The 23175-nt window shown below is 42.5% G+C and overlaps 1 protein-coding gene across 1 annotated transcript; it reads right to left on the reverse strand.

The window, feature by feature from the left end:
• Positions 1–1344: 1344 nt before the first annotated feature.
• Positions 1345–22188, reverse strand: Hivep2 (HIVEP zinc finger 2). The gene is made up of 6 exons (XM_036168624.1): positions 16878–22188; positions 15825–15979; positions 12511–12686; positions 9567–9668; positions 7978–8873; positions 1345–3823 (listed from the first exon to the last, which is right to left on the reverse strand). Exons 1-6 carry the CDS (start codon positions 22029–22031, stop codon positions 2999–3001), a joined length of 7308 nt encoding a protein of 2435 aa, XP_036024517.1. The 5' UTR covers positions 22032–22188; the 3' UTR covers positions 1345–2998.
• Between the last annotated feature and the right edge of the window lie 987 nt (positions 22189–23175).

Here is a 23175-nt window from a genome sequence, read left to right on the forward strand (position 1 = left end):
AGCCTTTCTCCCTTTGCCTTCCATACTAGAAAACAAAATGCTGCTCTGTTCTCTTCTAGCTGTGCACCATTCTGCCAGACCCCCATAGAACCAGCCTCACACTGCTCACTTTTTATGCATGTACAGCGTCACACATCCTGGATCACAACCCCTGTGCTTTCCCACCACATTTTTCTCTTAGTGTGCTCCCTATTACAATATAGATGACAGAAAGCAAGGGTCTATTTTGTTTTGTACTGTACGCCCAGCACACAGAATAATGCTCCATTGCAGGTGGTGAAAAGGTTGAGTTTGTCAACATATTATTTCCAGGTTGTGTTCCAAGGCTGTGATGGTCTCTCCCTTCCTACTTGCAAAACTATGGTCCTGATGTCAAATCCTGGTTACTATAAACCACACCCAGTGTGGATTTTAATGCTAATATTTGCTCACATATAAATCTCCACTACTTACGTGAACTTCTGGAAAGCAAACTCATCCATTCTAGATGACCATCATCTTCTCAGCTCATAGTAGGTACTCAAGCAGTGTTGAGCAATGAATGAGTGAACAAAGAAGTGATTGATTATGTAAAAGCAAAGGCCCAGAATCTCCCCACCCCTTGTCTCTTCCTCCATATCTCTCTCTCTCTCTCTCTCTCTCTCTCTCTCTCTCTCTCTCTCTCTCTCAGGATGTCAGAGGAGTAAGACAAAACTCTCCATACGTAATCAAAATGTTTTGGGGATTGGATTCTTAAGCTGGTTGGTTCTGCCAACCTTCCATTCGCCTTTGTAAAACATAGTTAGCAAAGACAGTGTGACTCATAAAACAAAACACATAATGTTTAAATCCACCAACTTGAGATTTTTATCATAAAAACACTGAGAGATTTTGACCTTTTATGGTCATTTTTATTACTTTTATTACTAAAAAGATTTAGGTCTTTTCTTTAGAATCCCCATGATTTATGGAAATTTTATGATATATTTCTGATAGTTTTTTTTTCTACAGAAACAGCAGCACAAGGAGATTTCTCTAGTGGAATTCATTTGCACCTCTGTCTGTGCACTGAGAAGAGGGTGGGGGAATGATCTGAGAGTCTACTCAGACATAGTGCACGCTCCCCAGGCTCAAGATTCTGCTTGGGTGAAACCACTTCTCAGGAGTACCACCCATGCTAAACCAATGACACTAAGGCCAATAGCTGTCTTGCCACTTGTTAAAAGACTATCTGCACTGGGCATGCCACAGGATGGAAAGGACCCAGCAATTAAAATCACAGAGTGTAGGCTAATAGCATCAAAATCCTCTGAGTAACACAATCAGAAATAAACTGTACATACATACAGACAAGAACTAGACACCTCAAGCATGTAACTGTATATTTATTTCTCTTTTTAAAGAACACTCCTTAATGTAATTCAATATACAAACTTAGTTTCACAGAATTATAATCCACTATATAGCACAAAGATAACCCAGATTGTGTGTGCGCATGCACATACATGTGCGTGCGTGTGCACATGTTGCTGTTCCCCTCCCTCTGCTCCACTCTTCTGGACCTGCAAAGGCTCTTCCCACCTTCAACACTGACCAAAAGCCGTTCTGAAGGTTATATACAAAAAACTTCCTCCTCCCAAGAGCTGCTTTCTCTTGAAGGCTCCTCTTCTTCATTCCCCCTGAGACAGCCAGGAGAGACACTTTCCCTGTAGGAAGGGCAAGGCGGCATCCCCTAATGCTGATGTTAACCCTGTAACCATACGAACAGGCTGATGGGAAGAGCCGGGGAGCAGGTCTCCATCCCCCTTCCCCGCTTCCACACCCAACCCTCAAGTCCAAGTGCAATCCCTCCATGCAGCCTTAGTTCCAGTCACTATCCTGTGCAGCAAGAACCAAGATTTTCAAGTCCAGGTCTTTTCCACAGGCAGCGCACAGCACTGCCTACCAAGCCACCGGGCCGGCCGATAACCAAGCTCTACACAGTCCCATGTGCTCTGTCATTTTAATTTTTAAAGACACCCTAGCAGAGGTCTGTGGCAACCTCGTGTCCAACTGAGTTACGCAAAACTGCACCAATGATGCACTTGTACATATTTACATGGGGCGGAATGTTTTTTTCCCATATTTTTAGATGAGTATATAGATCAACATGTTCACAGAAGACCAAATACTTTTAATATTATTTATAACTGATTTATAAAGCTTTGAAAAAACTCACAATAGCACATTGTTTACTTTAATGCTTTACGGTACTATCCATTTAAAATCACAATCAGCTCTTAAGTTACTGTCAGTCCAGCAAATGAGACAGAAAGAATTTACAGGTTAAGAACCAACAGATACGTCCTTTATCTTTTTTTTCTTTTTTTTTTTTTTAGTAACTAATGCATAAGTGCAGAATAAGATATTCTAGCTTAAATATCTTGCTTACAATGGACATTTTTGTTCTAGTTACGCAACAGTAAATCCATGCTTCACATAGAAAAGCAATCCACAACATTAAGAAAAAATGTACAATTTATGAAACAAAATAAATATTAGTATTACAGAATCAGAGCTGTACATAAAAGCTGTTCAGTTTTTTATCATATAAAAATATGCTTTAGTGCAACCTCACATATATATTGATGCTGTTTTGCTTTACACCATTTAGATCCAAGTGTCCAAAAGAGGAAAGAAATTACATTTATTACAAAGCAGATACACAAATTCTAAAATATGTACAAATTACTGCTAAAAAATGCTTATAAGAATATAAGCAAAGTAAAGAAAAGGCACAAACATCTGTACAATTTTAAAAGTACCAGACCCAATAGGTTAATCTCAAATTTTGTTTTGGTCAGGCTCAAGATGACTTTGTTGATTTACCTAATTGTTTTCAAAACAACAAAAGTATTTATAATAGCCAACTATTGTAACTTAGGACAGGCATGCTATCAACTCGGTTACCTCTATTCCTAGAAAAACAAAAACAAGAAAAAAAGGAAATATGGAAATGAACGTGTCCATGCAACTCAGATCAATGTAGTTGATTCTTCTCTGATGAAGGTTCTTTACCTTCCTCTGTGCTTAAAGACAATTCCTTGCTGCTAGTAAAGTCCACCTTCTTCTCATCCATGCTTCCCTTGCTGTAAAATGGGGAGTGAGCTCCTGCAGTCTGTGACGGTGCAAACCTGTCCTTTTCACCATCGTGTAAGTCAGGGTGGGCAGCTGAGGTACAAGGCTGACCTGGCTCAGGCCCGCTAAAGTGTCTCATGCTGATGTGTGCACTTTCCAAGGGTTTCTGGTGGGGCTCGTGCACCCACGTGGGCTGATCGGCCCCAAGCAGAGCTGCCTCTTCTGTGGCAATCCGGAGTGAGGCGATGGCTTTTGTACAAGTCTGTATGTTCTCTTCCTGTTCCCTCTCTGTGGCATTTAGGCTGTCTTCTGAAGTACTCTGTTTCATCAATAGCCGTGGGGAGGAGGGTGAGCTAGGTAGACCAGATGACTGCAAAACGGGAGGGGCTTGTTTCTCATGCTGCCTGGAAAGGGTGTAGGGATCCTTAGTGAAGGCCTCCCCTGGTGCTCCTTTCTTCTCCTCAGAGCCCTCCATGGGCAGAGGCAATGTGGGTGGAGGATGTAAACCAGAAAGGGCCGGTGGCATGGAGTGAACCATCTGGATCCCACCAACTGGCACCATGGGGATAGGAGCTCGGACTTGTTGCTGAGAGTGGAGAGGAAGATGACTGAAGACATAGTCGTTAGGACCCTCAGGGAAAAGGCTGGAGCCGTGATGTTCATAAGCACCTTCTTGGTCTCCATAGAGACTGAAGTAAGGAACCTGAGGTAATCCTCTTCTGAGATTCTGCACAGGAAAAGAGAGCACAGAGTTCAAGTCTGACCACTTTTCATTCTTGAGCTAAACTTCTTCCCTCTTTTTTCCTTTCCTTCCCTCCCTCCCTCCCTCCCTCCCTCCCTCCCTCCCTCCCTCCCTCCCTCCCTCCCTCCCTCCTTCAGGATGCCCAACACCTGGGAAGAATTTCTCAAAACTAAACAGATTTCTCAGCTGTCTTTGATGAAGGTGTCAGCTTCTGGACAGTGGCTTTTGTTTGTAAACAGCAAAGTGCTAAAGCGTCCAGTGTATTTCCCACTAGGCACGAAGTCACATGCTGGCTGTTTTCTTCATAAGAGCAAATGAAAAGAATGGATTCACCAGGAAAACAACTAACGAACATGAAAACAACAAACAACCAAAGCAGAAAAACCAAACCAAAACAAACATAAACAACTAGCAAATATTAATGGGATTGAAACTAAAAGGAAATAGGATTACCAACTATTCATGCCTTAGGCTGAGCTGAAGGACATTCCTGAGACTAGGTGGAAGTGAAAAGTTGACAACAGGCTTTTAGGAAACAGTTTTTCACACAAAGGATGGCTGGGTGGTTATGAGAAATGCAATGCACTGGCCTCCAGGAACACATCCCTACTCAGGAGAGGTCCCTTGGCGCTGAGTACTGATCTAGTGGAAGCTGACCCTACTGAAGCGAGGTCTTACTGTGCAAGGCACTGGAATGCATAAGAAGAGGCCCAATAAAGAATTAGGGTTTCTTCAAGTCCTAGTTCAAGGCCAAATCTTATAGAAATAACAGTGCTTAAAAGGAAGCAAGTGTAGTTAAACATCATGTGTGTTTAATAGTTAATCATTTAGATTCAATTTTATAGCTGGAAATCAAAGATGATTATGCCTCAATTCCTCTGTTGATACTACTTATAACAAAAATGTCTTCTTGAAAATTAAGTAAGAGTATTTAGAAATTGGAGCCACAATTCCAGATTTCATGGTTTTAGTCCTGAAATGAAGGCTTTATTTGTTATGTTTGTTTTTGTAGCAGAACACAACTCAGATTGCTGGATTATCAGGCTCTGGTAAATGTATCAGATTTTCAATTGCTATGATTCATCAATAATAGACTGCATTGTTCGTTTACATAAGAACTCAAGATAGATTAAAAATTTGTCAAGTATATCGTAGTCTAGGAAAGTGATATTAAAAACTGTTGCTATTCATCTCAAGGCTGCCTCAGCTCTCAAGTTCAAGGACCGACTCCTACCATTAGGATTCACCCGGTTCTGTTTAGATTTGAGCCTGGCTCAGGAACAATAAATTATGCATATGCCTGCTACTGTGTGCCATGCTTGGAATTTGTTGTGCTCTGGGCTGCATTTTATCCAAGCTACTGACAGATGGTTTATTCTGTAACACAGATAAAATAGTCTAATTGTCAGCCTCAGGATCACCAGGACCTCACAAGCTAGGATGGGTGAACATTTCAGGACTCAAGAAGAATCCCCTAAATGTTGTGTCCACATGAACTCTGTCCATTCATTCTGCATAAAAAAAAAAAAACAGCAAGTCTTCATCAAATACTAGTTAAGGCAGAAGAATCCTAATGCTTTTGAGAGCAAGCAATCGCCAAAGAAAATTATTTGTAAATCGCAGTTATCAGAGATTTAAGAATTAAAATAAAAGGTGATTTGGCCATTTTTCCATTTTACTATTATGTTTCTATTTGTTCTTTGTGCCATCCACTGCATATACCTCATGAGAGTACAGATATTATAAGTCTACTGAGGAAGGAGTCAGCAAGAAGACACTAGGAGAGATGTGTCATTACACAAAGCTACTTGAGATCACCAACTCCAGGCTGATAGGAGTGATGAATTAGTTTCTAAAACTAGAACACACTCCATGTGTCCTAAATCCAATAAAATCTTGTGCTCTCAATAGACGTTTGAGATTCAGACCGTCACTGATCAGAGGCAAAGTGATGACCATGGTGACCGAATGAAGAAAACACACATGCTTTTTAATTCTATCTGAAGGTGTTAGGGGAGGAATCCTAGTGGTGCATGTTGCCCCCTCTAAATCTGTTCTCTGCCCCTAAGTTCAGACTAAACCAATCATTTCTTACACAAGAGTGAGCATCAGGGTCCCATCACACCAAAGTCACTTCCCTATAGAGTCTCCGTCACTGTTCGCAAAATGACAAGTTACTGATCACAAAATTATAGAAAGGAGACTATGGTTAGTTGTATTCCAGTTGGATTTTTTGTACACTATTAGAGAAAATAGAGGGAGCAAAGCCTGCCCCTGACAGAGCAGTGAGGTGAAACACCTATCCAAGAAGAGTCAGGTCTATTTTGCTCTGACCAGGAGTGTCTTGTTCGCACATCATAGAAAGATGAAAAGTCTCCCTGTTTATCCAAAGGGGATGAGTCAACATCACCAGAACCACACTAGGTAGCAAGCCAAAGGCTGTGTCAGTGATGAAGTCTAACAGCTCTGTGAGAAGTGCAGACATTTTAGAAAGAAACAATAACAAAACAGACAAAACACCACGCAAAAATTAGGAAAAACGCAATAACTGACTAAACTAATTTTCTTCCAACTACTTTGTAGTCAATCAGAGGTCCAAAATTAGATGAATTCCTTTATTGTTTAATTCCTTTAATTAATTAGTCAATTAATTCCTCTAATTGCTTTGCTCAAGTTTTAACAGCTTGTTAAATCAATGGTTCTGTTTTCATGATACGATTGCCTGACAGAACTCCACCACCTCATACAGGCCAGTTGTGTCCATTTGGCCAAATGCTGAACCAAAAGCTTCAGGGATGATGGGTAAGGACCAGTTTGGTACATCCTGCCAGCATCACCCTGTCTCCAGCAGAGGAAGCATTTAACGCTACCCCAGAAGGATTTTCAGCTTCCCACTCATGATGAAGCAACTTATGCTGCATGAGATACAGACACTTGCAGAGATGTGGTGCTTTTTCTTAGCTTGCTAATTTTAGTGTCTTGAAATCAGTCATGTCCAGACTGCTGAGCATGTCTCTGCAGGACTGTAACATCAAGATGAACTTTGTACCCAATTTATGAAAAGAGGGTGATGAAGACAGAAGGAGGAAAGCAGGGAGCTTTCCTGAAGTTTGACAGTGACAGTGTGAGCTTCCAACTCAAGACAGCAGTAGGTCATGAAAGGGAGGGAACTGGCCACTGGGGCAGGGACACACAGAGCCAGGAGTTGGCAATGGCTTCTATCACTGAGAAAGACCATGCTATGTCAGACAGAACCCAGAACAAAGGGAATACAGACAGAAATAAAGATCCGGAAACTAAAGCCACTCTTAAAGAAACAAACCCAGAAGACGGCATGCCTCTGTGCTGTCTGCCTTCTGACAGCCATCCCAGGATGGAGAGAGACACCAAGATCTGCTGGGCTAGGCTGCGGAATAAGGCAGAGCAGTGCTTTTCTATGGCTTTTTACTAAACCTGTGGTTCCAGTAGGCTCTATGGCCACCACTGTTGCCACCTTAGTTTAGAGGAAAGGCAAACATTAGAAGCCTCCAAATAGTCTCCAAGTTCTCTGACTGCTCAATCTCTGGGGCCTCCGTTTGCACTTCGCATCTCTCCCAGGTGATAACAACAACAAATGCAGAAACCTTCATGCCTATTACTCATGAGCTTCTAGAGTGTTGCACTGCCTTCTTCTAGGTCCTGACCATTTTCCCATGGGACAATGCAATGAGTATATTTTTTTAAAAGCATTTTGGAAGTCAAGGACAAGGACTGGATCTGAATCCTCATCTGCTGTAGAGTACGTATCAATAACACTTGAGTGTCTCCATGTTTGACTATGTAGGCCTGCCATTCCCAGGGCGTTACCTAAGGGTTTTGGCTCATGCCTATACTGAGTGAGGTTAGAAAACATTCAGAAGCCTTCACCTGCTCCCAGCTGGAAGTTCACTGCTGCTCTGATGCAATATTATACTTGGAACAGTGCCACAGCTGTGTCACCAACACAGTGTGTAATAAAAATATCTCCCTGCTATTTGTATTAATAGGTTCCCTCCTTCCCTCAAGAGACAACCACATTATAATAAATGCCTTACTACTATGCTATAGGGGGTATCAATGTTCTGCAGCTTTCGTGGAAAGAGAGCCCAGGTCATACTTACAGGAGGCCCCAATACAATTGGCTCTGTTTGCAGATACTGTCCCATGGGTAATGGCGGGTTATGATATAAAGCCCTTCTGGGAGATGGTGCTCTAATGGTGGTCATATATCTTCTCTCTCTTCTGGGAGAGAGGTCTCTTCTTGCTGTAATGTCTTTTCCAGGAGACAATGGCCTCCTTGGAGACAAATGCCTTCTAGGTGAAGCATCCCCTTGAGACATCTCTCTCCTCAATGCAGCTTCCTTTCTTGGTGACAGATGCCTCATGGGTGACAAATCTCTTCTAGGCGATAAATGTCTTCTGGGTGACAAATCTCCTTTGGGTATCAGATACCTCTTTGGCGAATTATCTCGACAGGGTGAAGAATCATATCCTGGTGAAGAATGGTGGCTGGAGGGAGAGAAGTCTCTTGGGGAGGAGCTTGGCTCTGAAGACAACATGGCCTCTTCATCCATGCAACCAGGGATGTCTAACCTGTCTTTGTCTGGTTCCGAGTCTGTACTTTTGCTCTGGAACAGCCTCTGATATTCTGTCATCTGTGTATCTTCACAAGAGTCGCTGGGCGTCATGAGCTGAGTAACCTGAATACTTGGTAGAGTAACCAAATAGCTGATCAATGAAGAATGTCCCAGAGAGTTATCTGAAGGAACTCCGTGGGGTACAGCGCCAACATTGACAGGCAAAGAGGAGAACCGAGGAGGCTGAGGACTGGTGCTTCTTGATCTTGTTTTGGGTGTCAAATCTCCCTGGTCATCAAAGTCATCATCATCTTCATCATCATCATCATTATCATCGCCATCTTCGCCATCGGATTCCTCGGCATCTGAGAACTGGTGATCAGTTGAAATGCTGGACATGCTATGCTTCTCAGATGTTTTGTGCAAATCTTCCATGTTTTCTGAAACAATCCAACAATAACAGTGGTTTAAATCCCCGTTTCAAGGCTAGGAGCTCATTAACCACCCCAACACTCTTTCCTAAAGCTTTCCTAGGCCCCTTGACCCTCTGAAACAATCACACCTCTGTATTACCCCTGGACACCCACTTGTCCCTGCCTACTTGGTTTCATCTCCAAGAACTCCAGAACATGATCTCTTTATTTCAGACTTCAGAGAAGTCTCATTAGAAAACTCTAGACAAACGGATGTGGCTAGTATTGCCGATAACGAAAAGCAATAGCACTTCTACTGCTCTGGGTGCAAGTTAAATATAAGAGGGGTACCTCAGGAAGTTTGCTGACCTTCAGATTCTCTACTGAGGTGAACCATGGGGAGTTTTTTCTACTAGGTTTCCTCTAAGTAGGAATTCTAACCATTAACATGCTTTCAATTTCCTCCAGAAGCTCCCAAAGCACATAAATCACTACGACATCCTCCTCACTCACATACACCCCTTCATAGTTTTAGATAAAACTAATTTCCTAGTAAGGCCTCCCCACCTCTAAAAAAAAAGTTACACTTGAAATGTTTCTATTTCTCCTTAGTAGTTTTCAAGCAATTCAATGTGCCATTTTATTTCCGGCAAAAAGTATTTAATAAAGTGCCATACAATCACTGAGCCGAGAGGCCGGTCAATTCAGAAAGTTACACACCTGCTTCTTCAGTTTCTGTGTCCTCTACTGATGTCATCGAGACACCCAGCTCCAGACACTTCTTCATGTGTGCTTTCGATTTCATGTGTTTCGTCAGGTTTCCTAGAAAATACAAACAAGAAAACAGGAGAATTAACTGGCTATCAAACTGGGGTGGACTGATGCACAATGTGTATGATGAACCAACTTGTGAATAGACATTTTTCTGTGCCAGAAAAGTTATCAAAAAGAGATCCAGGGATCAATTCAGATGCATAGAGCCTGGTCTTTTGTTCTGATTAAATTATCATGTTATTTTCTGTTATCATCTTGACAATGTAGTAGCAATGGACCAGTATGCACCTGATTTTCAAGTGCAGGCTCCCAGAAGCCTCAGTGGAAACTGAACCCAATGAAAGTATTTCTTTTTCTCCAGTAGAGCTATGCTTACTATTAATAAACAAACAAACAAATAAATAGATAGATAAATAAAACAGTTTTTTACTAAAAATTATTATCTCACATTATTATTAATTTGTTGCTTACATATCTAGGAATTCTATATATTAGTTTAATACCTCCAATACAAATATTTCTACACTTTTATGGTTCTTATCAAAACATCTTATCTATAACTCTTTTGAGGTTCAACATTTTTTTTGGCTATATTAATCTTAAGATATCAGTGAACTAAACTTTATTAAGTTTTCATGAATTCATGAAACTCATCTGTTTCTGCCACAGTTTGTGTGTAGATGGCATGCGGAAGGGTACAGATGCTAAGTGTGGCAAGATAATTTACAGCCAGTCCCCTGTATCCATGACTTCTACATCTGGATATCCTACACCCAAGGATATTAAAAGAAAATTTAAAAACATATTATTGGTATTGAACAAGTTCAAGCTTCTTTCCTGAGTATTCCATGAACTATATGATAAAAAAAAAACAAAACACTTGCACAGCAATTACATTGTATAAAGTATCCAAGTAACCCAGAAATTATTTAAAGGATCCAGGAGAAAGTGAGTTGTGTGTCATTAATACAGCACTTTGTATGGGGGAGTAAGTGTCTGTGGGAGTTCCTAGAATCAATCCCTCATAGACACCGAGCTAACTATATTTCAACTGTAGTATGCTTCTGCATATATAGTATATATGAAGTATACATATTCATATTCCAAAGAAGAACTCAGTTGGGCTCTAGGCTCCCTTCCTCTCAGTAGGTTGTACATTCAGAGTAGGATTGCAGTTAGAAATTGGAAATGGAAACAATCCCGCCTTGGCTTTGATTTGCAGAAGCCATGAGCACCTGAGGTAGCAGACTAGATGGAGCAAAGAGAACAAGAGCATGCTGGGAGCTTAGTACAGGCAAGGAGGTACACCACACTTGTGCTTAGAGAACAAAAATCTAAAAGGTAGGTATTTCAGCAGGAGGCAAATCCTGTGGTGCTTCCTAGAATGTTTTGCTCACCCCTAAATTCCGAGACTTCTTTTTTTTTTTTTCCACAGAAGAGCTGTTTATTAATATAGGATAGAAAGAAAATGTGACAGGCCTGTGTGAAGCACACACGTGAGTGAGGAGAGGAGAGAAGAGAAGAAGAGAGCAATTCCGAGACTTCTAGCTGCATACTTCCAAAGGCTGACAGGGAAATTCCATTAATGATCAATTGTACACTATTTCCTGGTGACAGTCCAGACAAGGGTTTAGAACCAAATTTAATCAGCTACCTAGAACTGTACTGTTTCAGCATGCGGTTTCATGGACCTCTCCTGACAGCAAACCCACATGCCCAGTGAAGACATAACCTTTGTAATGACTGATGGACTTGCAGTGTGTCCTAAAAATCACACTTTTAATTTTCTTTCCTCTTAGAGACGTCTCAGTAAGCTAGATCATGCTAAAGGAAAGGGGTATCCGTGTGCTTATTTCTTTTGAAATACAAATGCATATGCTCCCTCTCCCTTCTTGGACTTCAAATGAGGCATTATAGACACATAAACACTCTCCTAATAAATATCAGATATTTGAAGACACTAAACATTAAACTTCCATCAAAAAAGTACAATTTAAAATTCTGGCTACAACTGAAATAGGTACACATCTCCTAAGATTATCATAATTCACACCTGCTTTTAATTTTTGACATCAGAGCAGGTTGCTGGATTTAAAAGTTAAGACATTGGAAATGGAGTGTGGTTGATGAGGGGCTGTCCCAAGTTACTTTAGATAGACCTGACAACTCAGCCTGAAGATGTGCATCCTATCACAGAATAATAGAAATATAAGTGCAGCAACCATGAGTGAAACATCTTCATACAAATCAGCCTACCGAAACAGATATGTGAAAATGACAGAATGTTACTTCAAGGCAGGTCCAAGTTGGATACGATTAGCCATTGAGGTCTGAGAGTGAGACTTGTCTCCATGTCAATGAATGCACAGAGCAGAAGCTATCAAGTCTCCATGCATAATTAATGCAGCTGTGGATGGAGAGGGCCCACTGGGGAGTCTGTGGATCTTTACATTATTTATACTCTTGAAACTGACCATGGGCACATCTTTTCTTCCCAGTTCCTTTCCTTGCTGATCCACTGCCTCTTATGTATTGTCTCCCTGCAGAATTTCAATACTGGCGCAAATCTTATCTAACCCACATAAATTTCCCACACGAAGTAATAGCTACCCAGCACTTCTAAGCCACTTCCTTCAGAGACAACCTGCCTGGCCCTAAGTCTGCAGCTCTTAATTAGTCATAAAAGGAGCCTTACAGTCTCATATCCATCCTTGAATCCTGGACAGGAAGGAGGAAATATACCTCAGGGGGTCATATTTTCACAAACAAAATGCTCTTTATGGTTGGTGAAAGTGAATTACAAAATAGTATACAGAACCCTAAGTAACCAGAAGTTATCCTGAAACCTTTCCCCTCAAAACAACAACTCCAGCAAAAGTCAGGCTCTTACCTTTCGTTTTGAAAGCAAAATTACACAACTTGCATACATAAGGCCGGACATCAGTATGAGTGCGTATGTGTTTTTTGAGCATGCTTGGCTTCTTACAGCGGATTCCACACTCTTCACAAATGTACTTTCCACGTCCACGTCCTCTGACATACACATAATCTTCATTTGATTTGTACCTATTTGAAGAAGAGGCAATCCACTATGATTTTAAATACTCTTAACATGTGATACATCAAGCCAAAAGCTAATCACTGTCTGACTTTAATTTTTGTGAGGGTCTTTCCCAATTATTCATCTTGACTTCTACAAACACTGGGAAGTTTATAAAGCAAATACTTGAGACAATTATATAACAGATTTATCATTGTAAACGAAATATCATTCTAGATGGAATTACAATTTACAGATGTAGAATACAAATGTTTGAATAGGTTTACATAAGCCTAAAGTGATAAAAACCTGGACCTACTACTTTCAGACATTCAGATAGCCTCCAATCAAGGAACACTGCTAAAAACATACCAACATATTAGGATAGTCATGCTTCATGCATAATCTGATAACATGACATCATCTACAATATACGTATGCAAACACTCCTCTACATTTGCTAAATTAAGCATGACCAAGAATAGAATTCTTCCTTGCAGGTTTCCACTCTATTTTTGCAATCCTGGCACTTGAGTGCCTCAGAAATTGCAGCTTTGCACAGGCTGAGCTCAGTTCACCAACTGTTGTCTGCAGATTGATCTGTTCTTCCCAGGATCATGATTCTGTACTAACATGGGAGTCTGAAATCCGACTGGTTTCTTGAAGGCACTGTTGCATAATGAAAACTAGAGACTTTGGAATAAAATTAGCATTTTTCTCCCAAAGGATATCACAGGGAGGTTTGATAGGGTATCTGAGGCCATCTACTTTCATGAAATTGAAAAGATGAAGAAGTCTTAGACAGAAGAGAAGAAACCCACCCAATGTTCTGCAACCTCATTTTGCTTAAAAAACAAGAGCACATGATAAATCAGAACACCAGAGACTTCTACTGAACAACTCAATGAACAGGATGATCTCTTACAGCACAGCAAGGCTAGAATTTTAGATCCCATTATCATTCTAGGAAGAAAGCATTCCTGGGAGTTCTTTGTTCCAACAGTAGGAAAGCAAGCAAAATTCCTTGTTCATTGTGGATTTCTTTAGTGGTATTTAGATCTACAGTGGTTTTTCCACCCTAAGAGGCTTGTGACTATTCCCATCTTGCTCTAGCTAATACCCCAACATACAAAGACAAATTCAAATTTGCAGAAAGCCTTTCAAGAAGAAAAAAAATCCATCTACATACTGGAATACCAGCTCTGCTATTGATAATACTTGATCTTAGCATGCTTGACATTTTGGTTAGTACTACTAACCTAGGGGAAAAATGAGGGTCAACGATTTTGCAAGCCCTTTACCCTTTTATAAAACACTTCAACTTTGGCTTGGTCTCCAAACTTGTTTTCTTTTCACAATCGAATTTTATAATCAATCAAAGAAAATCCTCAAGATACAAAAATATCCTTCTCCATTCAATTTTGTTATCTGTTCCTAAGGAAGTGAAACTGCTTAAGAGGATACGGTGATTTTACAGAAAGCCAATACTCTTCAGGGAAGGATACTCCAGCTTTATCTATAGACTGTCATCATAATTGATGAGAAACACACTTTATCCTCAAATGAAAGAGTTTATTTTCAATGTCTTATGATTAACTCATTTCCAAAATGAAATAAAGTAAAATTCTACATAAATCTATATATGGGGAGAATGTGTTCAGATGGACTCTTTAAACATTTATGCAGACCCACAAATCTACCTGATACATAATGGATTTTGAAAAAAAGTAATTAAAGAAACACTTATTAACCCTATCAATTAGATAACGTGGATGATCTGGTCAGTGATTCTTCGTTGTTGTTGTTGTTACCATGCTACAATCAACAATATAGGAGGTGGGAATATACTGTTTGGAATGAATGCCTAGGTATCAGAAATTGGTAGAGAATTGGTTCAGAGATTTAAAAATGATTGGGCAATGGATAAAAAAAAAAAAAATACTTGTACAACCTTTCTGAATCATCAAAACACAGCAACGAGAGGTTCTCAGACATGCTTTGACTTATGTTCTCTGTGAGTGGAGATGGATTCCCCCAACATACAGTAATCCTGATGGCAGCTGTAAGCTAGTGGTACATGTACACTATTCTGAAGAAGGCTGCTGCCTAAAACTATGGCAACCAAGTCACAGAGACCACTCTGTCTCTCAAGAAAAAAAAAATTGCACATTCTTCCCATTTGTGTAATGAAATGAGGGACATCAAAAAATACTGAGGCAAAGTTCATGCATACATGCAATTGTGGTGAAAAGACTGACTGCCTAAACAGGGCAAAAATCCAAAGGCAACTCAACTATAATAAACAACTCCAAATTGGTAGAACTATGAGAAATTTTATGTTCCTAACAGTCAATATTTCTATAGTAAAAGATAACATTATTTTATCCTTTAAATAATATTGAAATAAAAGTATGTGCATAAAACTATGTAATATATTGATAGGTTGGTGAGTTAAGACTAATGACATAATCCCCAAAATGTAATTAAAAAATTTCTCCCATGGATTACCTCAAATAATATATTTCTATTGAAACATAAAACTAGCTATTACATGCACGTACATTTTCTTAATTATACAAAAGAAAACCATGGGACCTTATTACCTGCATTTCAATGGCTCAGAACATTTGAGAAGAGGTTGTTATACACCAATAGAGACAGATAACATGAGGAATTAAATGCAATATGATACCCTGACTTGAATCAAGAGCACAAAAGGACATGGGTAGTGAAACTGTCAGTATCCCATGTAAGTCTGCAGTTAAACAAATGCTTTCTTAGAAATATACAGAAGCATGTATGATTCTACTAACATCAACATGGAATACAAATATACCCTTGTAGTAACCCAAATACCCATTAAAATACTAAAGAACAAAAGAACTTAAGGGACACCAAGAGGCTGCCAATATAGAAGGTTTCATATAAAAGTAAAGATGTGAGAGACTCTATGCATAGTGGGACCGGGATCACTGAGGACAAATGTAGAAGAAAATGATTGTAGTTGTTATCTTTTCCCAGGCAGAGTTCATCAATTTGACTGGGAAAGGAAACTGCCTTTCAGCTTCTGCAAGAGCACGAACTAGTTACCACAGGCAAACATTCAGGACCATTCACACCAATTTACAACCAAACATTTATATTTGGGCTTATGTGTTCCTTACCCCCCTTCAAAGATCTTAATTCGGATTGGCTCGGTTTGTTTGGATCCAAGATCTTTATCTCCATGAATCTCTCCTTTTCCTCTTTCCTTTAAGACATTCCCCACTAATTTCCTGTCTAGTTTGCTGCCGAACAAGAAGGATGCATCAGGCTTCACCTGCAGGTCAAAAGAGAGAATCATTTCATGTGCTTTCTCCAGGATATCCTGGCCCACACATCCCACACTTCTGTCCCCTCTGAACTTTATTAAGTTCCATAATGAAAGGCTATGGGTTGATTGCAGAAAACAAAGGACACTGGGATGGGGGAGGGGAAGAAATCAGAGGGAAAACAAGTTTCCATATAGTGGAATTCAATGTTTTTCTTAAGTGCACAGACATTGGTTAGTTCTCGTTTTTTTCTGCCCAGTGTTGACAGGGACTTCCAAGGCAGAGTCTACATTTTGAAATAGCAAGTCAAACCATCCATATTAAGAAGTAGTTTCAAAAACCACTGAAGGCAAAATAATCAGTGACATACATGAGAAATATATTCTTTTAAATCTCTATTTTCTGTTATTAATTTGATTTATTCATATTTTAAATTTTTATGTGTAAGGGCTGTTTAGGAGCAAGCCAGTCAATAATAATAACTGGAGGAAGCCGTTTTTGAAAGAGATATATAGAATATAAATTTCAGCCAGAGACACCCTTGGATCATTGATGGCATTTGCTAATCTGAGCTCCAACACCCTTCACACTTTCTTCCCAATCTTTATTTCCCCATATCATAAGCCTCTGATTTCCTCATATCTGCGTTATCACTCAGGAGGACCAATGGGCATTAGTCCCAGTAGCAGAACTTCCCATGTCTGGGATGAAGGAGGCACTCCCATGCTTTGAGGCTTTCCTGGGAGCCCTCAGAGCTCAGGGCAGGCTAGGGCTTCTCCATCTCTAGGTAAGACCGAATATTCCCTAGTATGTTTTAAGTTGTAGACCTTCTACCCATCACTGTACAGTCTGCCTAGTGTTAGACCCTTTACACTCTGTGCTTTCTAACCCTGGGTCTGTCCTTACCTGTGCAAACTGCTTCCAAGCACTGGAGGATGTGAGTTTGCCAGTTCCGGGCCTGTGCATAGCAGCCAGAGTATAAATTTCTGCAGTGATTTTTTGTTTGGATCTCAGAAGGGCCAGCGTGGTCTTGGTGTTCAGTCCTGATGGGTTTGGGTTACAGGAACTAACGCACCATGAAGCATAGACTGAGGACTTGAAGGTGGCCTGTTGCACGAAATTGGGTTTTGTATAATTTAAGAAGCACCAACTCACAGTAGTTGTTGTCCGAAGACTGGGGAACTGAAGGATCTGCTGGAAATCTGCCACGTCTGTGAAAAAAAGGGTGGAATTTGCCACATTTCCTCCAGGGCCAGAGGCCATGTGAACGAGCATGCCAACAGGCAGCTTGCGGGCCTTCCCTTCCTCTTCCTGCTGACTGCCTCCAGTGGGCAGTGAAGAGCTCTGAGGGCTCACGCTCATGTCCGAGGCAGACTCGTCGATGTCCAACTCATCCGAGGACTCTCTGCTTTCTGATGGCCCGCTGAACTTCCGTCGCGGAGGTGCCCTGGAACCTGGAAGTATCTCCCTGTTGGGAGGAAAAGGCCCACTGGCAGACGGATGGTCTTGAGAGGAGGAAGGCGACAGGGAGGAGAAGGAAGATGACCTTGACTGGGAGCCATCCTTTGGCTCCGAGGCACACCCTTGCCTCACTAGCTGGGGCTTCTGGGGGCGGGAGAGGCCCTTCTTGATGTCTGAGTTGGTTAGCTCCACCGCACTGAGCTCCTCCACAATCTGCCCGTACATCTTCTCCTCCTTCACCCGTTTCTGTTGCTTTGTTTCCATGAAGAGCTCCAAACTGCTGGCTGGAGACAGCATCCTCTTGCTTCCTCCAAGAGAGGCTGCGCTGTCTGAGGTGGAAGGTAGACACAGGGGGATGGAGGATTCTAAGCCCAGAGGTAAGGTCTGAGGTACTTTCCAAAGAGGGTATTTTTCCAAGCCTGTGTGCTGCCCAAGCACTTGGGCTATGTTCAGTCCTATCCCGTGCATGGCTGCATTGGTTACCAGTGTTCTTTGGGTCATATTCTCATCAACCTTGCATATGACAATCGCGGGGCTATTTTGTCCAAGTATCTGAGAAATGCTTGTGTACATAACACTGCCGTAGGATGGAACGTGGGTCTGGATCCGAACAGGAACCACCGTTCCCGGGAGGGACTGCAAAGGCCCCGCATTTTCCGAGGCAAAATCTTCTCGAAGAAGCTGCTCGGTGGGCGTTTCAGTGGATTTACTGTTCGGGTCTGACGGAAACTTCGGGAGGAGGTTCTTGGAGTGTAGCCCTGATGTTCCGGAGTAACACGGGTAAGTCTGCTCTTTCGCATGTGCATAGTCAGCAGATTTCTTTCCAGTGTGTTCTGCTACATGCTCTAAGGGGTAGCTAGAATGAATGTCAGCTTGGAAAGAAGGCTTGCTGTAGCTGCTCTGAGGGTGTGGAGCAAAGGGATGGGGGAAGTGTGCCTGCCACCAGGGAGGCTGCTGAGCTGGCAAATGAACCATACAGACAGTCGGGTACTGAAACTGAAACAAGGCATTCTGGGTAGGAGAAAATGGGACTGTGTCTTGATGTGGGAACAGATGTGGCTGCTCTGGTAAGTGCTTGCTCGCCATGTAGGATGTTGGTTGCATCAACGGATTCCTCAGAGATTCCTGACTGTCCATGTGCATGATCTGTGGCTGGGCAAGGTGGAGTGGTGGCCCTGAGCTCAACTGGCCACAAGGACCGACCATCTGCTTGCCTGGGTCATCCCCTGGGAGGGGCGGAAGCACAGAGGACCAGGCAGCCCTGAGGCCAGCATGCAGCTGCTCCATCTGCTCCTGCTTGACGCTGGGGTCCACACCGGCTTCACCTTGGACGATTTCTGGAGAGCCACTGAAGGAAGCCTGTCGCACCAGAAAGCATTTCTTCCTCTCCCGGGATGGTGATAACGTGGATGGGGACGCTCCCGACACCGGAGCATGGGACAGATTCCCATAATCAAATGATTTACTCCGTATTTCGGGGACTTCTGTCGGATGAGGACAAGGCATTTGCTCTGAGGAGCAACGCCGCATTTCTTTCTGGTGGTGATGACCTGGGACAGACAATGAGTATGTACCCGCAGGGACAGTCAAAAACTCAGAATGTTTCCCACTCTCATCCTGCTTAGGGGGTGCAGCGAGCTTAAGCGTTTCTTCTCGCTCAAAGGACATAGAGAAGCTGGAACTGTGGGATAAGTTGCTTTCTTGGCTGGGGCTTCGAGAGAGGCCAGTGCCTGTGGACTCGAAACTGGACTCCCCTGAGGAATGTTCCATGTCTGCAAGGCGCAAGCGTTTCTTTTTGGGTGGCAACTTCTCAGCAGGGAGCTGGGAAAGGGTCTCACTTCTCTGGGGCCACTGGAATTCCTCCACAGGCTTCTCTTGCTCCTTGGCAGGAGCCTCCTTCTCCTTCTCAGGTTTATCAGGTTCCTCTGTGACTCTAATTTCGGGAACCTGGATGTTGTGCTGACGAACAAGCCTGGGCTGTGTATGGTAGGACGGCTGTGGTACCTGCTGTGGAGGGGTTGGCTTGCTTCCACTTTCTACCCCGTCTCCTGGAGGAGCCCATTCTGGGCTTATAGGGGCTTCCATAATCTCACTGTCACCTGTCTCGGAAGGTGAAGGGGTCTTGTCCTGTGTACAGGCCACCATTTCCGCCGACTCGGACCTTTCAAAGGAATTGGGCCGGCTCAGCGAGTTTGTGTGCTGAATCACTGAAATCACGTTTCCAGGAGGCTTCCGGCTCAGGTCGGACATCTTGTCAGGATCAGCAGCTGAGGGCAAATCCTCTGACCCAAGAGATGGACTTCCAGATGATAGCTGGGGTCGAGCTTGGTCAAAACGCTCAGAGTGGCCATGAGGAAGGTTCTCGTGGCCAGTTATGGCGAAGCTACTCCTTCCTCCTTCCTGCATCTTGGGGTCATACTCTGAAGTCATCATGCTCACGGGAGCACTTCCCATACCACCACAAATCATGGGAGCATCCTCCTCATCCCCTACACTCTTCTCTTTCCTGCGTTTTCTGTTCTCACAGGTAGTCCCAAACATCGTTGGCACTCCCTGCAATGGTACAGAGGGGTCCATAAAGTATTCTCCTCCGTGCTTGAAAGAACTAAAGCAAGAGATGTCCCTGTAGCTTTGTTTTGGTGTTTCGGAGTCTTCCCACTTCTTATACGGTTTACGGCAGACATCATAGTCATACCCAACTCTGTCTCCAGGAGCCAATTTCTTTTCTTTCAGAGATGAGCTGGCAAGGCTCTTGGGCATCCTGGGAGGGTGCTCAGACTCCATGTGTCCCTCCTGTACCGATGGCAGTTCAAATGCCGCTTGTCGTCTTAACATGCGCTGAGGAGGTATGCCTACAGTGCCGGGATAGAACACATCATCTGACCCTGTCATCCGTTCATCAAATGAGTGACTTCCTCTCAGGGAAGGAGGGATACTTAAGTTAGTTGCTGAGGAAGTTGGCATTGAGTTGCTTCTAATAAGGGGTGAAGAGTCCACAGGCGCCTCTAAGAGAATTGGACTGCTGCCTGGGAAGTTTCCTGGGTAAAGTTTTCCTTCATTCCTGATGGATGATGGGATGGCCTGTGGTTGCCTACACTCAGTGTTGAATTTTGTGGGCTTCAGCATGCTTGCTTGACCAGGGTCCATTTCTCCTTTGCTGGGAATCAGCTGTGAGACAGGATCTTCAAACATCTTGACCTCCAACCTGGTGTTGACATGAGGTAATGGTTCCATGATGCCTCTCCGCCCCATGGTGGTGCGCTCCTGACCTGTGGGAGTCACACTAAGTGTGTTCCTTGGACTAAGTCGACAGTATTTTCCAAAGATGATCTCTTCGTAAGACTTTGCATTTGTGTTGGGTGGGCTTATTTGCTGCTCTGCACTTTCTGAGCGAGAAAAGTAACCCGAATCAGTGCTTCCTTTGCTGTGCGGGCTCAGGAGGTTGAGGGATGGCTCAGAGTCTTGTCCTTTCTTCTCTGACAGCCGTAGTGCAAGTTTCTGTTTCACTGTGTGAGAGTCATCGGCCTTTGCATTCAAAGACGGATTTGGGAGCATGTCAGAGCCCAAATATGAAGAGCTTTCACTAGGTAGTGGGATCCCACTTTTGGGGATAATCAAAATTGGCACCTTCATCGGACCTCCCAAGGATTCTTCCAAGGACCCATGGTAGCCACCTCTGCTAGCAATATCCAGTGGGATGGGAGGGCCAGGGCTCATTTTGTCAGAAGCCTCAGCAAATAAAGAGTTCTCCTCATCCGTGTCTGTGCTCTGCTCACCATCTGAATGTATCTCTGCTTCTACATCAATAAAACCAGCCTCAAGGTCCAATTTAGACACAGATGACTCTGTGAAAGGTACCAATCCAGCCTTAATTGCATGAGCATGAGACTTTCTGTGCTTGTACAAATTGCTCTTTGTCTTGAAAGAGAAACCACAAGGTATACATGGGTATGGCCGCTCACCGGTATGGGACCTGATGTGTTTCTTTAGGACGCTTGGTTTGGCACACGCCCTGCTGCAGTACGGGCAGATATATTTACCAGGCTTTTTGGGTTTGAGTTCTTTCCTATGAGCATCTTCTGCCTGTTCGATACTTTTCTGGGAGTATTGGCTGTAAGCAGGGTTGAGACTTGAGATCTTCTTTCTAGGATAGCCACTGCTGTGGCTGTGGATAGGGAAAGGAAATAAGTCCTCAGAGGCAACAGATGGCATGGGGCCAGGGAAAAGCCAGGGAGGGCCTTCTAGGCTCTGGTGCGGCTTGTTGCTGTGCATGACACCCTGTGGCAATGAGGGCTGAGGGAAGGAGAGGGAATGTGGGCATGGGTAGGGGCTCGGACGGTGTGGTGGGTATTGCTTCTCTGTGACTTGATGGACCCCCTCGCCAGGCGAGGCCAGCTTCCCAGAACCAAACAGTTGTGCTGATGCTGCATTTCCGATTTGCTCGGGATCTATTTGTGGCGGCCGCTGTCCTTCCTGACTGCCGAAAGTGCTCATCTTAATAACAGCTGATTGTTCCTGCCTCCATCTACCTGACACACTGTCAGTTTCTCCAGACCTTGAGGTAGCTTTTTGTCCTAGGGCTGTATCCCCAGTGTCCATCTTGTTACACAAGGTCTTAAGTGCTACTTTGCCTGGAAGCCAAGCAGAATCATGGAGTGTCTCCAAGGCTGTGCTTTTTAAATCTGGGTTGCTTCCATGTTCCTGGCTGTCTGCAAACTTGTGGATTGTTCCCTCCCTCTGGAACCTTCCACATTCACACTGGAGTCAGTGGGCATTGGATGGCAATGTCCTTGAACCACGCTATAGTACAGTTCTCTCCATCCTAGAAATGTCCATCTTCAAAAACAAAGTGCAAAACTACAAAGGTTCCTTATGGCATTTGAATATTTTTCAACTAGGATGAAATTAGGGTGCAGGATAGTCCAGGAGAAATTTTGCCCATCAACTACATCAAAGTTCAACAGCCTGCTTCACTAATGTACAATGACCTGAAGGACAAGAAAGCAAGTTGTCGTAAGAATCTCCAAACAAGATAGCAAGACCAATGCTCAACCATCAGCCTGGAGTTGGATAAAATAAAATGTTTTCCATGCCAATAACTCATTTACAGCCATTGCATTAATTACCTAAGTAAATGATATTAATTTCAAACCCAGAATTAGGTCATACGTATAGATTTCTTCCATGGCCAATGTGCCGACAGTTTCATAAAGAACTCCTTGATTTTGTTTAGGAAGAAAATGTGAAGCCTGAGCTCAGTAGCAAAGCAATATGCTTAGCATCTATGAGGGCCTGGGTTCCATCCACCATCCACATGTCAAAGTATTTGAAGGACAGTGTGTTGTTAAATATTATTTATAATATATGATTTTAAAGCCTTAATTAGAAACTTGAAAGCTATTTCTAGCCAAATTTTATTGCTTACATACAGAAGTATATTATGCAATTCTATAGCTTAAAATAAATTATACTTATATATCTGTATTAATATAAAATATAAAAGTAAATAATAAACAATTTTATATAATGCATATGTAGCAAAATATAACTACATGGGATTTTACAGAATATGTTAATACAAGACATAGGTATGTTTATAGCTTGAAAAGAGCAACCAGCAAAGCTAGATCAAAGTTAGATAGAAGACACAAAGGTCATCAAAGAACTTTGGTGAAATCATATCAAAGTGTCTTAACAGAATAGTCCTAAAACTTTCATAATCTGGAAAACAAAGACTGCTTGG

Source organism: Onychomys torridus, chromosome 19 (genome assembly GCF_903995425.1).
Source record: "Onychomys torridus chromosome 19, mOncTor1.1, whole genome shotgun sequence".
Lineage (NCBI taxonomy): Eukaryota > Metazoa > Chordata > Mammalia > Rodentia > Cricetidae > Onychomys > Onychomys torridus.